This window comes from Mercenaria mercenaria, chromosome 16, assembly GCF_021730395.1.
Source record: "Mercenaria mercenaria strain notata chromosome 16, MADL_Memer_1, whole genome shotgun sequence".
Classification (NCBI taxonomy): Eukaryota; Metazoa; Mollusca; class Bivalvia; order Venerida; family Veneridae; genus Mercenaria; species Mercenaria mercenaria.
Window position 1 is genome coordinate 55,297,710 of NC_069376.1, and position 20,447 is coordinate 55,318,156.

A 20,447-nucleotide genomic window follows, 5' to 3' on the forward strand; every position below is an offset into this window, starting at 1 on the left:
GATCTCATGTAAAATATGGCCTCTAGAGAGGTCACAAGGTTTTTCTATTTTTAGACCTACTGACCTAGTTTTTGACTGCATATGACCCAGTTTCGAACTTGACTTAGATATCATCAAGATGAACATTCTGACCAACTTTCATAAAGATCCCATGAAAAATGTGACCTCTAGAGTGGTCACAAGCAAAAGTTTACGCACGCACGCACGGACGGACGGACGACGGACGACGGACGCCACGCCATCACAAAAGCTCACCTTGTCACTTTGTGACAGGTGAGCTAAAAAAAGGGAACAACTTTGAAAAATGCAAAACAGAGTTATGGAACCTATACAAAGCATGTCAGCTCATTATAGTGAGCAAGTGTGTCAAGTTTCAATCCATTCTAATTTGTGGGTACTGAGCTATCAGCTTACCAACAACACGATTATTTAACAGCCTTGTCAATTGAATGCATATAAGTGGAAAAAGGGGCATAATTTTGTAGAAATGCAAAGCAGAGTTAAGTACCATATGCAATGCATGTCAGACTATCACAGTTAACAAGTGTGTGAAGTTTTAATCCATTCCAATTAGTGGGTATCGAGATACCAGCTTACATACGAAAATTTAACTAAAAACTGCTAAGTCAAAAAAAAGGGCATAATTTTGTGAAAAAGCAAAATAGAGTTATGGAATTGTGCAATGTAGGTCAATTTATCACTGTGAATAAGTGTGTGAGGTTTCAATCTGATACCACATGTGGTTATTGTGATACCAGCTTATATACAAAAACTTAACGAAATCGGGGCATTGATGCCGAACCATGGATAAGTCCAATAGCTCTTCCTATTCTCCAAATAGTCAAGCAACAAATCAAGAAACACTAAACAGATATATAAATCAAAGATATCATAAATATATAGCTTTTCAATGAGACATAACTGAATCCCCATAAACTTAAATCTGAAACCACCTGTCCAAAGTAGACAATTAGACTTAATATTTAAGAGTTACAGTAGGGAGAACTAGGCCATGTACTCACCTTGATGGATTTGAAAAGTCGTAAGTCATTAAGGAAAATTTATCAACTTTTGGCGCCAGTTGATCAAATTCTTCTTTACCAAACATTCCTGGTGAATTTCTGAAAGAAAAAGTGTTAAAAAACATACATTAAACATATGATAGAGACTATAGACGAATTCTATACATGGACTAGACAAAGTTGTCCCACAAAAATAACTGACTGCATGTTATAAATTGACAAAGAGCTGAAAATCTGGACCAAGTGTTCCTGGATTCTGTACCTGCAGCAAAAGCTGGAGAACAGCAACAAATATTCCTTGAGCATATAGCAGAACAAATTCAGTCTCTACAAGTAAAAGACAACTTTTCCACAAAAACAGGTGGGTGACAACTGACTTCAGTTACACTATCTTCTCTTAAAATGTCATTGGTACATAAGCTTGGCACTGAAGCAATATTTCTATTCATAGTATTGTGATCAACCTACTGATCTTCATAGCTTAACATTTAATCCACTGTATTAAAGCTCTACTCTATACATATATACAGTCAAATATCTTTACTTCGATATCGGTTAGCTCGATACTCCGGTTAGCATGATGTATTTTGGTCGGTCTCAACTTTTCTCTGTAATATTTTAATGGTTTTATCTATCATTATTATAAGTACGATATTTTGTTTAGCCCAATGGAATTTTTCAGTCTCTACACTGTTTTTACACCTGGTTTCATAGATATCACAGCTTGTCAAAAATACCCAATCCATGTTATTTGTAAGGTGTGAAAATCAACCTATTGTTGTCCGGCGATGTGAATTATAATCAGGTTAGTTTGTGTGTTTGTTTTGTTTGTTATTTAGTCTTTATTCCATTTTAAATGTTAGAAAGTTTGCATTTAATTCCCAATAATTAGTCTAAAACAGCATGTAAGCGGGAAAGCAGTTTTCCAATATAACAACTGATTTGGACAAAATATTTTTCTTTTTGACAGAGTAAAAATTTGCCATTTTTGATTGAGTTACAACATGCATAGTTAACTGGCCTATTTTCGTAATTGAAACACATTCAAAAGGAAGGATCCGGTAAAAATTTAAAAGGTTGTATGTATGTACTATTGAATTAAGATGTTTTATTTGTCAATAAAATTAAGATCGTATTAATTTTATGTTTTATATTATTTCTTTCCCCTTTCAAACCCTCTAAAAGAAGCATGGGATGTAATGACAATAAAGACATCCTACACAGATACAAAGTGTAGTCCTATATAGATGATATCATTACGTCGAACATCTAATATGTCGATGCAATTTTTGCAGTCCCTTGAATATTGGGGTAATGGTATTTGACTGTAAATAACTTGAGGATTGCAAATCATAAACTGTTCTATTTCTGTTTGGTTTGCTCATGTTGGATGTAACTATTCTCAGTTTTAATGTAGAAGACCATGGACACCATCAAATCTTCTGCCACCAAACAAGGACTTTCTCTCGTGAAATGATGCAACTTGAGAACAACAGGTGTGTGTCAAGTGATTTTCATATTTGCAATACTATGGCGATGAAAAATGCACCATTTGAGGGAATATTGGTATCCACGACTGATGAATGCTTTCAAATGAATACACAGTATAACTTAGTTTAGCCAAGCCTCTATGGAACAAAACACCTATCTACAAAGGAAATATTTCTTAGAAAGTTACTACCTGCACAGCAATAACATATGTGGCCTGACACCTAGCCACTGCCTTAATTAAACTTGTGTTGTTGTATGCTATAAAAGCAATGAAAATTCACTATTGCTTTCAGACAACTGGTACTTGCTGGTAGCTGGGTACAAGAGTCTGAAATGTGAACCCGTCCATCCTCAAACAAATGACTTCAATAACAAGGAAAAAGAACAAACCTGTCATATACAGGTGGAGGTATAACAAGTATTAATTCTTTGTTGTTGTTGTGGAAGTTCTCTGCCATGTGAATCAAGAAATGTACCAGCTCCCTGAAATTTATGAAGACAATAGATTAGTTAATTTAAATATTTACCCCATCTTTCTTTGAAACTAGGTAGGTATTAATGTTTTCTTCTTTTGTAAGGGAGAGCAGAGCTAGGCCATAAACAGATTCTGTCAACAAAAAAATAGGCTAAATCCTACTGTTTCATCAGTACATGCTGTAACAATATGAATATTCATATTAATTCATTCTTTATTTTGTAAGATTCAGTTACAAGTTAACCCTTATCATGCTGGACACGTTTGATTCTGCCTTTGCGACCAGTGTAGATCATGATCAGCCTGCACATCCGTAACAGCTAATGGTAATGTCCAAATTGGAAGATGGATGAGTTCATTATAGAAATTTAGCAGGGTATGATAGGTATAGAGATCTATAGATCTCTATAGTAGAACTATAAGGACACCAGTATTAAATTTTCATATAAACATAAAATTTAACAAGAGGGTCATGACCCTGAATCGCTCACCTGAGTATACTGAACCATATGTTTCAAATGGCAAACTAATGCTAAAATATTAGAAAGTAGATCAGTAGGTCACATTTATGGTCATTGAAAGACAGTTTAAAGATTGGTGTGCAAACTGTACATGTCATCCAAATTTCAAGGCTGGATCTTAAACTAGAGTGGTCACAAGCAAAAGTTTAAGCATGACACACGGACGACTAAGACCTACTAACCTAGTTTTTGCCCACAGTTGACCCAGTTTCGAACCTGACCTATATATCATCAAGATGAATATTCAGACCAACTTTCATACAGATCCCATGAAAAATATCGCCTCTGGAGAGGTCACAAGGTTTTTCTATTTTTAGACCTACTGACCTAGTTTTTGATCGCATGTGACCCAGTTTCGAATCTCACCTAGATATCATCAAGTTGAACATTCTGACCAATTTTCATGAAGATCCACTGAAAAATATGGCCTCTAGGGAGGTCACAAGGTTTTTCTATTTCTAGACCTACTGACCTAGTTTTTGACCGCAGCTGACCCAGTTTCAAACTTGACCTAGATATTATCAAGGTGAACATTCTGACCAATTTTCATGAAGATCCATTGAAAAATATGGCCTCTAGGGAGGTCACAATGTTTTTCTATTTTTAGACCTACTGACCTAGTTTTTGACCGCAGTTGACCCAGTTTCAAATCTGAACTAGATATCATCAAGATGAATATTCAGACCAATTTTCATACAGATCCCATGATAAATATCGCCTCTAGGGAGGTCACAAGGTTTTTCTATTATTTGACCTAATGACCTAGAGTTTGATGGCACGTGACCCAGTTTCGAACTGTTTTTGATGGCACGTGACCCTGTTTCGAACTTGTACTAGATATCATCAAGGTGAACATTCTGACCAATTTTCAGGAAGATCCACTGAAAAGTATGGCCTCTAGAGAGGTCACAAGTTTTCTCTATTTTTAGACCTACTGACCTAGTCTTTACTGCACATGACCCAGTTTCGAACTTGACCTAGATATCATCAAAGTGAACATTCTGACCAATTTTCATGAAGATCCATTGAAAAATATGGCCTTTAGGGAGGTCACAAGGTTTTTCTATTTTTAGACCTACTGACCTAGTTTTGGACTGCACGTGACCAAGTTTCAAACTTCCCTAGATATCATCAAGGTGAACATTCTGACCAGTTTTCATGAAGATCCATTGAAAATTATGGCCTCTAGAGAGGTCACAAGGTTTTTCTATTTTTAGACCTACTGACCTAGTTTTGGAACGCACATGACCCAGTTTCGAACTTGACCTAGATATCATCAAGATGAACATTCTGACCAACTTTCATAAAGATCCCATGAAAAATGTGACCTCTAGAGTGGTCACAAGCAAGTTTACGCACACACGGACGCACGACGGACGCTGCGCGATCACAAAAGCTCACCTTGTCACTTTGTGGCCCAATGAATTTATATGCCTAATAGTCAATCAAGAAACACTTTGAACATTACTAAAATACCAGTAAATACAATGAGAGTGCATCTATAGATGAAACCATATGGAATCTACATACATGTGGTCAAATTGTAATAGTTAACAAGTGTCTTTTCCAGTGATCATTACAATATTATTTCAGTGATAATTGTTTCTTACGTTTTTGCACTCCCTCCAAGCTGGGACCAAATCTCTACAACAACACCATCAAACTTATAATCCTGAAAAGTAAAATATTTGTTATAAATTTGTTATAAATCTAGGTATCAAAAACAGCTGAATATATACTGTTTTGTTGGGTTTAATGTCATATTGACAAAATTATAGGTCATAATTTATTATGGTGACTTTTCCAGCTTTGATGGTGGAGGAACATCCCAGGTGCCCCTCCATGCATTATTTCATCACGAGCAGGCACCTGGGTAGAACCACCAACCTTCCGTATTCCAGCTTGATGGCTTCCTCACATGAAGAATTCAATGCGCCAAGTGAGGCTTGAACCAAAACTGATGAGGGGAAAGTGATTTGAAGTCAGCGACCTTAACCACTAGGCCATGGAAGCACCTCAAAATCTGCTGGAAGAACTTTACATCAATTAAAACTTTACAAAGACAAGAAACCAAGTATGTGATGATAAATAATTATGTGGACCATGTCAAAACAAAATGAATACAGGTGACAAAAAGTAACACAAACATAAGGACAGTTAATACCAAGAAACTTTTTTGATCTCATGTGACCCTGACTGTGCCAGACATTGCAACATTTAAATAAATAAATTCAACAAAAACAAAATGAGCATTAGATTAACAAAGTTATGGCTTGAACAAGAAAGTGTTAAAACCACTTAAGCTAAACTTTGAAAGAAGAACAGCAAATTCCATGCATGGCAAACTGCAGTGTTGTTTTTTTTTCAAGTATTTGTGGCAAGTTTACCTTCCGTTGGAATATTATTTAAAACTTATGGCCAAGAAAGAACATGTCTTGACATGGACACACATACAGAAAAATGAAATGAGAGATTACTATATGGCTTCCACAAAATGTGCATTTCTCATACAGTAAGGTGAAGTAAGGCAAAGCCTCATAAAGACCTCAAGTAATCAGATTTTAGTTTTTTTATATTTTGATACACCAAAACAATTTTAAGTACACTAAACAAAATGAGAATTCACAAGAAATTATTCGCTTAAACAAGGTTAAAATTTAGCGTTATCATACTTATTAGAGTGAATATCATACTTAGTAAATTTATCAAATTGACATCATTATTTCCAGCACTTATTTTTTTCCATATGAATGTTAACTTTTACAATATTTTTCCAAAATTTATCTTTCAGTAGGAATATAAGGATCTTAAATGCCGCCTGTATAGGACTGGGATTCCTCACAAAAGGGACAGTAGGGAATACCAGGATCTTACATTTTGGTCTGTGTAAGACTTGGTTTCCCCACCCTAAAAAAAAGCAATTAATAATTAATTGAGAATCTTGCCTACCATCTGTGTAAGACAGTCACAAGGTTTCCCCACCCTAAGGAAAGCAAATAGTATAAGAATCTTATATGTTCGCTGTACAAGGTTCCCCACCCTAGGAGAAGTAATTAATATAAAAGTCTTACATGCCAGTTGTGTAATACAGGGTTTCCCCACCACAGGGAAAGTAAATAATGTAAGAATATTGCATACCAGTTGTGTAATACAGGGTTTCCCCAACCTAGGCAAAGTAAATAATATAAGAATTTTACATGCCAGTTGTGTAAAAAAGTAAGACAGCTGTGTAAGAAAAGGTTTCCCAAACCAAGGCATAGCAGGAATATAAGGATCTGTGTAATATAGGGGTTTCCTTACCAAAGTGACAGTGGAGAATACAAAGAGGTTTGTTGTTTTTTTTGTTTTGATTGGTTTAAAGTTGCACCAACACAATAATAGGTCATTTGGCAACTTTCCAGCTTTGATGGTGGATGAAGACCCCAGTTGTCCCTCTGTACATTATTTCATCACAGGCAGGTACCTGAGTAGAACCATCGACCTTCCGTAAGCCAGCTGGATGACTTCCGCACATGATGAATTCAACGCTCATGCACGCTGTCCAAAGGGTTGGGAAAACAGGCATCATTTTCCTTGTCCATTTTGAAAAACATACTGTAAACTTTTTATCACTATTACAACAAGTGACTGAGTATTGCAGTAGCAAAACAGAAGTCACCTTAGTATACTGGTACATATATAAATTTTTGTTAGTGTTCGTCCCTTGTCACTGTTGGCCATGGTGTTAAGACTAACAAGAGGACCATGATGGTCCTGAATCGCTCACCTATCTCCACATGACCCAGTGTTCAACTGAGTATGACATCGTTATTTCTATTATTTGACATACTGACCTAGCTTTTGAGCACATGTGACCTAGATATCATCAAGATAAAAAATTCTGACCAATTTTCATGAAGATCCATTGAAAAATATGGCCTCTAGAGAGGTCACAAGGTTCTTCTATTATTTGACCTAATGACCTAGTTTTTGAAGGCACGTGACCCACTTTTAAACTTGACCTAGATATCATCAAGGTGAACATTCTCACCAATTTTCATGAAGATCTCGTGAAAAATATGGCCTCTAGAGAGGTCACAAGGTTTTTCTATTTTTCGACCTACTGACCTAGTTTTTGACCGCACATGACCCAGTTATGAACCTGACCTAGATATCATCAAGCTGAACATTCTCACCAATTTTCATGAAGATCCATTGAGAAATATGGCCTCTAGAGAGGTCACAAGGTTTTTTCTATTTTTAGACCTACTGACCTAGTTTTTGACCCCACGTGACCCAGTTTCGAATCTGACCTAGATATCATCAAGATGAACATTCTGACCAATATTCATGAAGATCTCATGAAAAATATGGCCTCTAGAGAGGTCACAAGGTTTTTCTATTTTTAGATCTACTGACCTAGTTTTAACCCACGTGACCCAGTTTCGAACTTGACCTAGATATATTCAAGGTAAACATTCTGACCAATTTTCATGAAGATCCATTGAAAAATATCGCCTCTAGAGAGGTCACAAGGTTTTCCTATTTTTAGACCTACTGACCTAGTTTTTGACCGCACATGACCCAGTTTCGAACTTGACCTAGATATCATCAAGATGACCATTCTGACCAATTTTCATGAAGATCCATTGAGAAATATGGCCACTAGAGAGGTCACAAGGTTTTTCTATTTTTAGATCTACTGACCTAGTTTTTGATCCCACATGACCCGGTTTCGAACTTGACCTAGATATCATCAAGGTGAACATTCTGACCAATATTCATGAAGATCTCATGAAAAATATGGCCTCTAGAGAGGTCACAAGGTTTTTCTATTTTTAGATCTACTGACCTAGTTTTTAACCCCACGTGACCCAGTTTCGAACTTGACCTAGATATCATCAAGCTGAACATTCTCACCAATTTTCATGAAGATGCATTGAGAAATATGGCCTCTAGAGAGGTCACAAGGTTTTTCTATTTTTAGACCTAATGACCTAGTTTTTGACCCTACGTGACCCAGTTTCGAACTTGACCTAGATATCATCAAGATAAACATTCTGACCAATATTCATGAAGATCTCATGAAAAATATGGCCTCTAGAGAGGTCACAAGGTTTTTCTATTTTTAGACCTACTGACCTAGTTTTTAACCCCACGTGACCCAGTTTCGAACTTGACCTAGATATCATCAAGATGAACATTCTGACCAATTTTCATGAAGATGCATTGAGAAATATGGCCTCTAGAGAGGTCACAAGGTTTTTCTATTTTTAGACCTAATGACCTAGTTTTTGACCCTACGTGACCCAGTTTCGAACTTGACCTAGATATCATCAAGATAAACATTCTGACCAATACTCATGAAGATCTCATGAAAAATATGGCCTCTAGAGAGGTCACAAGGTTTTTCTATTTTTAGACCTACTGACCTAGTTTTTGACCCCACGTGACCCAGTTTCAAACTTGACCTAGATATCATCAAGGTGAACATTCTGAGCAATTTTCATGAAGATCTTGTGAAATATATGGCCTCTAGAGAGGTCACAAGGTTTTTCTATTTTTAGACCTACTGACCTAGTTTTTGATGGCACGTGACCCAGTTTCGAACTTGACCTAGATATCATCAAGATGAACATTCTGATCAATTTTCATAAAGATCCCATGAAAAATGTGACCTCTAGAGTGGTCACAAGCAAAAGTTTACGGACGCACGGACGCACGGACGCACGGACGGACGACGGACGACGGACACCGCGCGATCACAAAAGCTCACCTTGTCACTTTGTGACAGGTGAGCTAAAAATATTTTGAAGCATTTAGGAGCTAAGAAACAAGAATTATTTTTACTTAAATTTCCATAGTAACTTTGACCTACAAGAATAGATCATGTACTTGACATTGTCTCATCATGGGGAGCATTTGTGTATAGTATTAAGATAATCCATCAATGCACATAAAAGTTATGGAGTGGAAACAAATTTTTAATTGACCTTCAATAGTGACCTTGATCTTTGGCCTACAAGGATAAGTCATGTGCACAGCAAATAGTCTAATCATGAGAAACATTCCTGTGTAGTAATAAAAAATACTTTAATGTGAATAATAGTTAGGGGCGGAAACAAACTTAAATAATGACCTTGACCTTTAACTGACAAGCATAGATCATGAGTTGACACATTGTCTCATCATGGGGAACTTTTGTGTATACCACTCAGATAATCCACTAATGCATACATGTATAAAAGTTACAGAGTGGAAACAATTTTTACTTGACCTCAACAGTGACCACGACCTTTGGCCTACAAGCATAAGTCATGCACCTGAATTATCTACATATTGCCAACAGTGACCACGACCTTTGGCCTACAAGCATAAGTCATGCATCTGAATTGTCTACATATTGCCCTCTATATACATACCAAGTTTTATAAACCTAGCTTGAATACTTTTCAAGTAATTGCAAGATCAAAATTTGCGCAAGGACAGATGGACAGACAGATGGCATAGTCCTATAGTCCCTGCCAGTGTTCCATCAGTATTTCCTGACATTATGTACTTAGTGTGTGGACTAATATAACTGCCAGGTTAACTAATAAGGTCACTTAAATACATGGTATTTTAAACAAAGTGTTTATTTTGGAAAAGTCAGGCAAATCAATCCCTACCTGTGAGTTCTACACTTCCTCCACTTTAGGAAGGCAAGAATAAGTTTTCCAATTAAATTCTTAAATTTACCTTAATGAATTTAATAATAGCATCTATACAGTCCTCCATAGTGTCTTCACTGCTGAACAGAGCTTGATAATCGGCCCCAGTCCAACCATCAAACAGTATACGAGGTACTGAAATAAACAGCCACTGTAAAACAGCTTTAAAATATCTTTTACTGGAAGAAGCAACAAAAGCTGTACATTGACAGCGGGCTCAACTATTCGAAGAACTGAAAGTATGGGGTCAAAGTTTCAAAGCCATATATCAAACAGTTAAGACAAAATATGGAATGGTATGCGAAAAATAATTAATTTTTATGTCAAAAAGGGCCATAACTGAGCCAAAATCCTTATCTCAGGTAGGTAATCTTGCCTTCATATGGAGACTATGATGGTAAACAAGTGGTCAAAGTTTCAAAGCCATATGTCAAACAGTTTAGACAAAATATGGATTTGTACGAAAACTGAACCAATTTCCAAGTCCACAAAAGTGCCATTATTCAGCCAAAATACTTGACAGAGTTATGTTCTCCTGCCTACAGATAAAGACTGTTATAATAACAAGTGATAAAAGTTTCAAAGCCATATGCCAAACAGTTAAACACAAAATATGAACTGGTACAAAAAACTTAACCAAGATTTTTATATTAAAAGGGGCCATAATTCGGGAAAAAATCCTTGATGGAGTTATGTACTCTTGCCTAAAACTAGACATGGTGATGTTTCACAAGTGTTGAAAGTTTCCAAGCTATATGTCAAAAGATTTTGTCAAAATGCAGACTGGTGGTAGGAAAAAACTTAACCAAGGTGTGACACCAATGCCATGGTACGGTAAGCAGGATAGCTCTCCTATTTCTTTAAATAGTCAAGCTAATAAAATTCAAGAAGCACATATGAAACAGTCATCTCCTGACCATGAGCAACCATTCTAATGAATCTGAAAGCCCGAAAATCATAAACTATTTTCAGTTTCAATGTCAGAGTGACCCCGACTACTGACCTACTGATCCAAACTTCAGTGGTAGTCTGTTGACAACAACAGTAATTCTATGAATTTAACCAAAGTGTAAAGCTATTACAGTATATGCCCATCACAGAAAATTTCTTTTGACTTTCAAAATACCCTACTTAATGCATAGCATTTGTCAATTTTCTCAATTTTTATTCAGAGCATCTTAGATTATCCAGTTTGTAACTAAACTTGGCCAAGAAAATATGTCCATATAACATTCTGCCTAATTTTAATGAACACTGGATAAGAACTTCTTAAGTTATTAATTGGCCAAATTTTGCAATTTTAAGTAAATCAATGGCTGTAACTTAATAATTACTGGAACTATCTGGCTGGTTATCAAAATTAACCAAGACATTATGCCCAGTTACATTGTGACCAAGATTGGTGAACAATGGAAAAGAACTACTAAAGAGCGACCAATGTCAATTTTCTCTCAGGCCTTTTTTTCATCATTTTGGGATTGCCACCAACACTGGTGGAATTGGGAAAAATACGTCGTGAATTGCTTAAATTGGGAATTTTTCACAAGATTGAATACTCTATATATAATAAAAAAAAAAACATTTGTATGCAGCTACTGGTTTATTTTTAATTTAGTTAGACTTGTCGTGGGTTGAAAATTTCTGCTCAGGGTGGTCACTTAAAAATGCTTTATTAGTCACCCCAGGACTGAAAGAGCAGAACAGTTCACATACTTTACAGCAGTAGCCCCCTTTATTAGCACCATAATATAACCAGTTGTACATTAGCTCATACTTGACGGATATTTTGTTTGGTGGCCTTCTGTCAGAAGTGCTTGCAGCATCCATAGACTGAGAAATAGGAGAGTCTCCTTCAGCATCCTTAGAAATAAGAGGGGCGTTTTCAGGTGTAACAGAGAAATCAACTGAAACTTCACTTTCACTTTCATTTTTGGTTGCGGGTTTATCCCGCTACCAAAGTTAAGTGTATTTCTGACAATCATGTAGTATCTTTATTTGATTCCAAATCACATCCAAAGGAAGGATGTTCATGTGCTACACAAAGTAGTCCCATTCAAGAACAATGCGGATGAATTATCAATAATCAAGTAGTTCTTATTCATCCTCTATCCATTCACACTGGCCATTTAGATTATATAAGATCTGTCAATGATTAGGTATTCCAGCCCATGGTAAGGTCAGGCAGAGTTTATCTTAGATATGAGGCACATTAGTATTTGTTTCTTGTACATGTATATTTATGGATTTGCATTTTAAATGAAAATAATTCTAGCAAAACCCGCAACCATCAGACATCTCAAGGCTTTGATTTTGGGATGGGGTTGTCTCACTTTTGGTGTTTGAGGGTGGGGTATTCTGACCTAGCTTTGCTTACTTTAATAAAATGTCTATCTTTTTACTTACATATGCTGTTCTTTTATTTATTTTCTTTGAATAGTATTTGAAATTGTGCGAAGGCATGTTTTGACTTATGCGGTATGACGATTGTTTACTTGACCTTGAACCGGAACCATGTGTTTATGTACAGATATATTTGGTCATAATGGTCGGTCATTAACATTACATTAAGTTGAGTGTAAGGAACGACAACTCTGCGCGGAGGGTGGCTTGCTCTATGCGATAATCGGATATGACGTCAGTGAGTTAAAAATAATAACACACGGAATCCTGGATATAAAATTTATAAACAGTATTGAAAATAAATATTTAAGAGTAAAGTAGAGCTCTAGCTTCCATTCGGGAATTTCTTACGTTTCAATTGGGAAAAAAACATACTTTTTTTAATTGGGAATGCCTCCGTTTACTGGAGGTAACTTCATAGGGAAAAAAAGGCCTGTCTCTTTTTTTAGTAATTCAAGGGTCATATCAACTCCACATCCACAGAGACAATCTGGAAGTTTATCATACATGGCTAATATATGATGCCCATAAACATTGTGACACAGTTTGGTTAACATAGGATGAAAACTGCTCAAGTTAGAAAGCACAAATTGTCAACCTTTAGTAGGCTTTACACGTTTAAGTAATTCAAGGGCTGTAACTTAAAACATAGTAAATCAAATGTAATGGTTATCAAATGTGGCCAAGATATTATGCCCATAAACATTGTGATAAAGTCTTGGGAACAAGGGATAAATCTTTTTAAGTCATACGGTTTTGACGCTGTTTCATTCTTTAAGTCAATGTGACCCTGACCTTTGACCTACTGACCCATTATGACAATTTGCAACCAGTCTATGAAGTTTGATGACCGTAAGACAATATGTTCTTTTACTTTCTTGAGCAGAAACCGCTTTCAGTCTCAAAGTCACTGTAAACTTGACCTTTGACCTAATCCATCCAAAATAATAGGGGTCTTTTACTGACCAAAGGCCACCATCCTATGAAATTTGACCACTGCAAGTAAATGCCTTTTTGATTATTGTACAGAAGCTGCTTTCAGTTTCAAAGTCTTTATGAGCTTGACCTTTGACCTACTAACACCAAACTTAATAGCATCTACTGAAAATAGGCAATGACCTTATGAAGTTTGACAACTGAATGCAAAAATGTTCTAAAAGTGTTGAGCCATTTTCAGTCTCTAGATCAATGTGACCTTAATCTCTGACCTGCTGACCCCAAAACAATTGTGGTTATCTACTATCTACTATCTAACTGTTCAATCTTTAAGCTGTAAGTATTACCTCGACCTTTCAGGTAGGGGTCAGGTTCTTGCATGCAACACAGCATTTCGTTATGGTATTTACATGTGCAAAGTTATTTCAAAATGCAATCAGCATAACTAGATTTTGTACACATACAAATATACACATGCATGCATTGAGACATACATGTACATACAATTTTAAATGGAGTTTTCATAGAAACTACAGAGAGCAGAAGTAAAAGAAGCACTTTACCTGTCACTTCTATAAACTTACCCATTTTTGTGGACTTCCCTTTTGTGACCTCAGAGACCCATCCTTCAATTTAGAAAACAAAATGCATTCTTTCATTTCATCACAAGATACTAAATGTTGCTCTGCATTACCAAAGTGAAAGTCTTAGAAGACTTACTACAACAAAGTTATTTGCATATATCTTTATCAGAAAGTTTCACTTGAACATCAGCAAGTAATATCAAGGATTAATCATATAGACTTCACATTTTACTTCATATATATTTACAGCAAAAGGAAATGCATTAAGAAATTTCTCATTAATCCACGGTAAACACAGGATTACTAAGAGTGGGTATGAGTGATCAATTAAATTTAATACCAGTATTAACAGTTTGATTAATACATTGTAATGAACATCTCCATACCAGTCAAAATAATTTGATTAGGTTTAACATCACTTTGACACAAGTACAGGTCAGATGGCAACTTTCCAGCTTTTCATAGTGGAAGAAGACCCCAGGTGCCACTCTGCGTCAGTTTCAGCATGGGCAGGCACATGGGTAGGGTAGAACCACTGACCTTCCATAAACCAGGTGGATGACTTCCTCACATGAAAGAACTCTATATCCAAAGCAAGTTTTAAACCCGCAGTGAGAACCGGCAAGTGATTTGACCTTAACCATCGAGCCACAGAGGCCGTGTCATTTTGGTAAAAATACTGAATAATAATAATAAAAAATATACAGTCCTGAAGTATCTTCCTGTGATCATTTAAGTTAAAATCAGTATATTATTTACCTTTATCAACATCATGTCCTCCAGTGATCATGAAAGCTCCCCCAGGTTTCCTCTTCACCTGCAGCCAGACTGGGCTTACATATGTTAGTTTTTTATTGAATATCTTAGCTACATCATAACCATGTCCATTCCACTGAAATTCAATAAAATTAAGGGCACAGTATCAGCAATGACTGCCTAGTATAATATACAAATATTGTCTTTTCTTGATATCTATACGAGGATATGTAACCTGGGAAAAGTGATATCAATCTTAAATTCTCATATCAACTGAACCAAATTAAATGGCATCAACTGTATTGTCAATCTATCCAACATTTCAAAATTACTTACAAAGTGTCTTTACCTGGCATATTAAAAACAGGTGTGCTACACTTAACAGTGTCTCAATCATGGAATCTTACTTACAGGTATGACATATCAGCATCTCTGCTTGAAAAATTACTTATAAAGTGTCTTTACCTGGCATATTACAAACAGGTGTGCTACACTTAACAGGCTCAGTCATAGCATCTTACTTACAGGTGTGACATATCCAAGTGTCTCTCCCTGGAATCTTTTGACCTGTTTCTCTAATTCACTAAATGCAGCATGTTCACTAGCTATATCTTTCCATTTTACATCAGTTTTCACCAAACCTCTGTCCAAAACATTTTTATCTGACGTCTTTGGTATCTATAAAAAAAAAAGAAGAACAAGAGGGCCATGATGGCCCTATATCGCTCACCTGTTATCATTGCACTTGAGGACAAGAAGGTCCTCAGAAAAAATATCTAAGTCCAAAGGACAGGAACAACAAAGGGAAGAAATTTAACCAAAAAGAAAAAAAAATTCTTACAAGGTACAGATATGTCAAAATACACCTAAAAATTGGAGGTACCATCCATGTTGTACCACAGAAAAGTGGTCTCGGTTTTTCCCTACGGCCAATAATAAAAAAGTTACTAAAAATAAGCTATTTATAGTAACGTAAAAGGGAAGTAATTATAAAAAAAATATTGTAAGTGAACAAAAGAAGGATCTGCCAAATAAATCTGTTGACATAAATGAAATTTCAGATCAGTATCTTCATTAGTTATGGAGATATTCCCATTTTAATTTGAAATAAAGGGAGGTAATTTGACATAAAATCAGTCCATAGTTATCTACCCTGATTGGCTCAGTCCAACTAATGACAATAATGAAATTTCAAATAAGTCCTATAAGTACTTACTGGTATAAATCCATTTTGATTACAATCAGGGGAGGTAATCAAGATATAAAATAACTCTGGAATCTACGATTGGATCTGATTTGTCATGGAATCCAAGCTTTATTGTTGTTGAAGATATTTTGGAAGTTTGTATCAAATAAAACCATAAATGAAGTCTCTATATGGCTGCAAAAGCCAAAATAGCCAATTTTGGACCTTTAAGGGGCCATAACTCTGGAACCCATGAGGGAATCTGGCCAGTTCAAGAAAGAATCCAAGATCTTGTGGTAATACAAGTTATGTGCAAGTTTGGTAAAAATCAAATCATAAATGAAGTTGCTATTGTGCAGACAAGGTCAAAATAGCTAATTCTGGCCCTTTCAGGGGCCATAACTCTGAAACCCATTACAGGATCTGGCCAGTTCAAGAAAGGAACCGAGATCTTATGGTGACACAAGTTCTGTGCAAGTTTTATTAAATTCAAATCATAAATGAAGCTGCTATTGTGCAGACAAGGTCAAAATAGCTAATTTTGGCCCTTTCAGGGGCCATAACTCTGGAACGCATAATGGAATCTGGCCAGTTCAAGAAAGGAACCAAGATCTTATGGTGATACAAGTTGTGTGCCAGTTTGGTAAAAATCAAATCATAAATAAAGCTGCTATTGTGCAGACAAGGTCAAAATAGCTAATTTTGGCCCTTTCAGGGGCCATAACTCTGGAACCCATAATGGGATCTGGCCAGTTCAAGAAAGGAACCGAGATCTTATGGTGATACAAGTTGTGTGCAAGTTTGGTTAAAATAAGATCATAAATGAAACCACTATCGTGCAGACAAGAAATTGTTGACGGACGCACGGACGCACGGACGCACAGACGACGGACGACGGACGAAGGGCGATCACAAAAGCTCACCCTGTCACTATGTGACAGGTGAGCTAAAAATATAAAATTTTCAGACTGTCAGCATTGTAACATGACTTTTCTTCAGCACATTTAAGGATAACATGGTGTAATAGCCATATTTCATATCTTGTAACTGGATGGTAATATTTAAATGAAATTTGGACATTCCGAATTAAAAACATTTCACCGAGAGAATTTTTGAATTTTGTCAATTTTTGGGGAGGTAATCGGTATTGAAATTAACATTGATGCCTATGGGAAATATATAATTTCTTTGATAATGAGAATCTGAGCTTGAGTTTCGAGAAAATTTTGTGGTAGAAAGCTGCATTATATGATTCTGATAGAAATATAAAAAAGAAATCTAATATTCCCCATAGGGAAAAGGAGAAAAATATTTTTTTCTAGTTTTCAGGGGAGATAACTCATGAAAAACCAAAATTATTGGGGGAGATAATCTAAAGGAATTTTTTGAGAACCTCTGTCACTATATAACTTGTCAATATGCACCTTATTTCTATCGTATGACATTTTCAAAGCTTACATTATCAAGTTGTATGTATGCTTTTGGTGAAATTGAGGCCTATTACGGGTAGTCATCCTTAATTCTTTCCATTCAAAGTCGAAGAATTGGAAATTTTAGATTACAAAGACTGTCTGCTGTAAAACACAGGAACTTACGCAAAAGCTTTCTGGTAGGCAAGATCTACACTACAAACCCTTTTATTGTGTGAATCAGTCTGATTTTTTGGTAAAAATTTATTCTGAATCTCAATTTCAGGGTTAAAATCTTTAAATAACTGTGAATCTTACATATAGGTAAAACTCTCATATATTAAGACATGACCAATTTATATCAAATATGCAAGCACTACCTGTAAGGTAACTAAAATGAAATGATAATAGTTCTGTTTTTGTTGGGTTTAGGGTCATTTTAGGAAATAATGGTGACTTTTCAAGCTTTTGATGGTAGATCAAGACACAAGGTGCCCCTCCAGTCATTAATTCATGTAAGGGGAGGCAATTTGGCAGAACCATTCACCATCCATAAGCCAGCTGGACGGCTTCCTCACATTAAGAATTCTATGCACCAATGAGATTTCAAACCCACATTGGTATGGGGCAGGTGATTCAAAGTCCTTAACCACTCAGCCACAGAGGCCTCTGAAATGATGATAGTATTGATAACATAAAAATATGAGAATTATTTATCTAACTTTTCTACAGATATTAGAATATTTCTACATCTTACTTCTTTCTCTACTTTCTTTTTCTTTCCTCTATCACTCTTGGACAAAGTGGTTGAAACCTCAAGCACCAACAGCGAAACACAACAGGCAAACAACAACTCCCTAACAGTGTTCATACTGGATATACTGTTTCTAGAAAAGAAAAAAGAATATACAGAAACATTAATTTAATTAACAAGTGACCGAGTATTACAGTGGCAATACAGAAGTCTCCTACCAGTGGAACACTTTCAATAGTGACCTTGACCTTTGACCGCCAAGCATAGGTCATGTGTTGACACATCATGGGAAACATTTCTGTGTAGCACGAAAATAATCCATCAATGCATATAAAAGTTATGGAGCAGAAAACAACTTTTATTTGACCTTCAATAGAGACCTTGACCTTTAGCCTACAAGCATAAGTCATGTACGTGCATAATCTGCATATTGCCCTCTATTTACATACCACACTTTATGAACCTAGCTTGAAAACTTTTTGAGTAATTGCAGAATCAAGATTTGCGAACGGTCGGACAGATGGATGGACGTTCCTACATACTGATATTTATAAGGCTACTCTTCTGTTCTCTCTATTGCATTCCTAAGTATGCAAATGTAAGCTCAGACTGACTGGTGGACAGAGGGCATTACTGTAGTCTCCTGCAGTGTTCCACTTGTAGGAGACTAAAAAGCACAAAATTCGGGTACCTATGTACATGTCTTAGATTTTCATTGTTTGTGCATATTAATTTTGTTTATCAATATTTTGTAATTTACTGGCAGCAGGGCTTTTTTACCTTATATAACAGCTAGAGGCCGCCTCTTCCCAATTCAAAAAACAGGTGAAATTTCCCAATATAAAGCAAAGAGTTTCCCAAATTCTGTAAAATGTTGAGCATTTGCATCAACAATAAGTGCAAATTGTTTTGAAATATAGGTTTGATTCACTCACGGATATATCATATCGAGTCAATATATTGAATAGTTAAAAGAACCAAAAAGTATGTTTTTGTGACTTATTCCAGCCATTATTTTAGTGTATAAATGCAATCTGGAATCAACAATTGGTATCCTGTAACAGTAATTGCATTTTAAACCCACTCAGGGCAAAAGATCATATATATTTTTACTGCTATCTTCAGGATATTAATTTCTTCAATACTTACACAAAACTGAATACAAAAATTTCAGCTTTATTTTCATTATTTTATGTTTGACAGCAGTTTGTTTACATTTTCAACACGCCTGAATGAATTCACGTGGTTTCTACACTACAGGTCATCTGAAATAAATACTTAACGAATCCAAAATGGCGGCGCTTGGAAAAATTAATGGATACTTTTGCATTTCCTTTAAATTCTAGCTAATATTTAACAAATATTAATGTAAAAAAGCGTGACATACACGGTTTTTGGGTTATTTTTGCATTTTATTGCGTATTTTTAAAGTTCGGCTTGCTGTAGCAAGCTTCCTTATATAAAGCGCACATGACCGTAGCAACGGCGTGTTACGCGCGCATATTACTATTATTTTCGGGAACCCCTAAACTGCAAGTGTTCTGTTTGACTACTTGCACGTGAACAATACTGGACAGAAAACGTGTTAAGCGGCCAGAAACTGGTTGTACTCGGATATATTTTGTTTTGGAAAGAGTGGTGGGATCGCGAAAATGTATTATATTTCAAGTTTAAAGTAACAATACAAAACATTTTCAGCAGTGCATATGGTTGACATGCAGCAAATAAAACGACTTTTAAATTTCTAAAGAATATGCTTCGTTAAACTTTGCAGGAATGACAAATTAAAGAAATGTTTACGTGGTGGTGATCTGCATCAAAAAAACGTGTCGGCAAACGCTTGCATTCTGGTACCGTACTATTCTGTACCGACTATACGTATCGTACCGTACATTCGAGCACTATTACAGTTTTTTAACCGTTAGGAAAACATCATATATAATCCTGATAAGTTCCAGGCTATTGCTGTTGGTACCAAAACTAGAAATAAATCACCAGTTTTTCAGCTTGGGAATACAAGTATCATACATATGATGAAGTAGTTAAGTTACTTGGTGTTGACATTGATTTTAAACTCTCTTTTAACTATCATATTGGTAACTTATGTAAGAAAGCTGCAAAACAATTGAACATTTTAAAACGTATTGGAAAAAATTTAGGTAAATTAAATAGGCTTACTATTTTTCACTTTTTTGTTCTATCTAATTTCAATTTTTGTCCATTA

The 20,447-nt window shown here is 35.8% G+C and overlaps 1 protein-coding gene across 1 annotated transcript in view; it reads right to left on the reverse strand.

Moving 5' to 3' along the window:
• LOC128549726 (chitinase domain-containing protein 1-like) overlaps positions 1-20,071 on the reverse strand; it is a 35,083-nt gene extending 15,012 nt beyond the window's left edge. The window contains exons 1-9 of the mRNA XM_053527136.1: positions 20,024-20,071; positions 18,227-18,356; positions 15,400-15,552; positions 14,878-15,010; positions 14,119-14,160; positions 10,227-10,333; positions 5,120-5,181; positions 2,904-2,996; positions 1,023-1,121 (exon numbers count right to left, since the gene is read on the reverse strand). Of these exons, the coding sequence (XP_053383111.1) occupies positions 1,023-1,121; positions 2,904-2,996; positions 5,120-5,181; positions 10,227-10,333; positions 14,119-14,160; positions 14,878-15,010; positions 15,400-15,552; positions 18,227-18,356; positions 20,024-20,040 (836 nt within the window). The 5' untranslated portion in view covers positions 20,041-20,071. The remainder of the gene's footprint in view (positions 1-1,022; positions 1,122-2,903; positions 2,997-5,119; positions 5,182-10,226; positions 10,334-14,118; positions 14,161-14,877; positions 15,011-15,399; positions 15,553-18,226; positions 18,357-20,023) is intronic.
• Between the last annotated feature and the right edge of the window lie 376 nt (positions 20,072-20,447).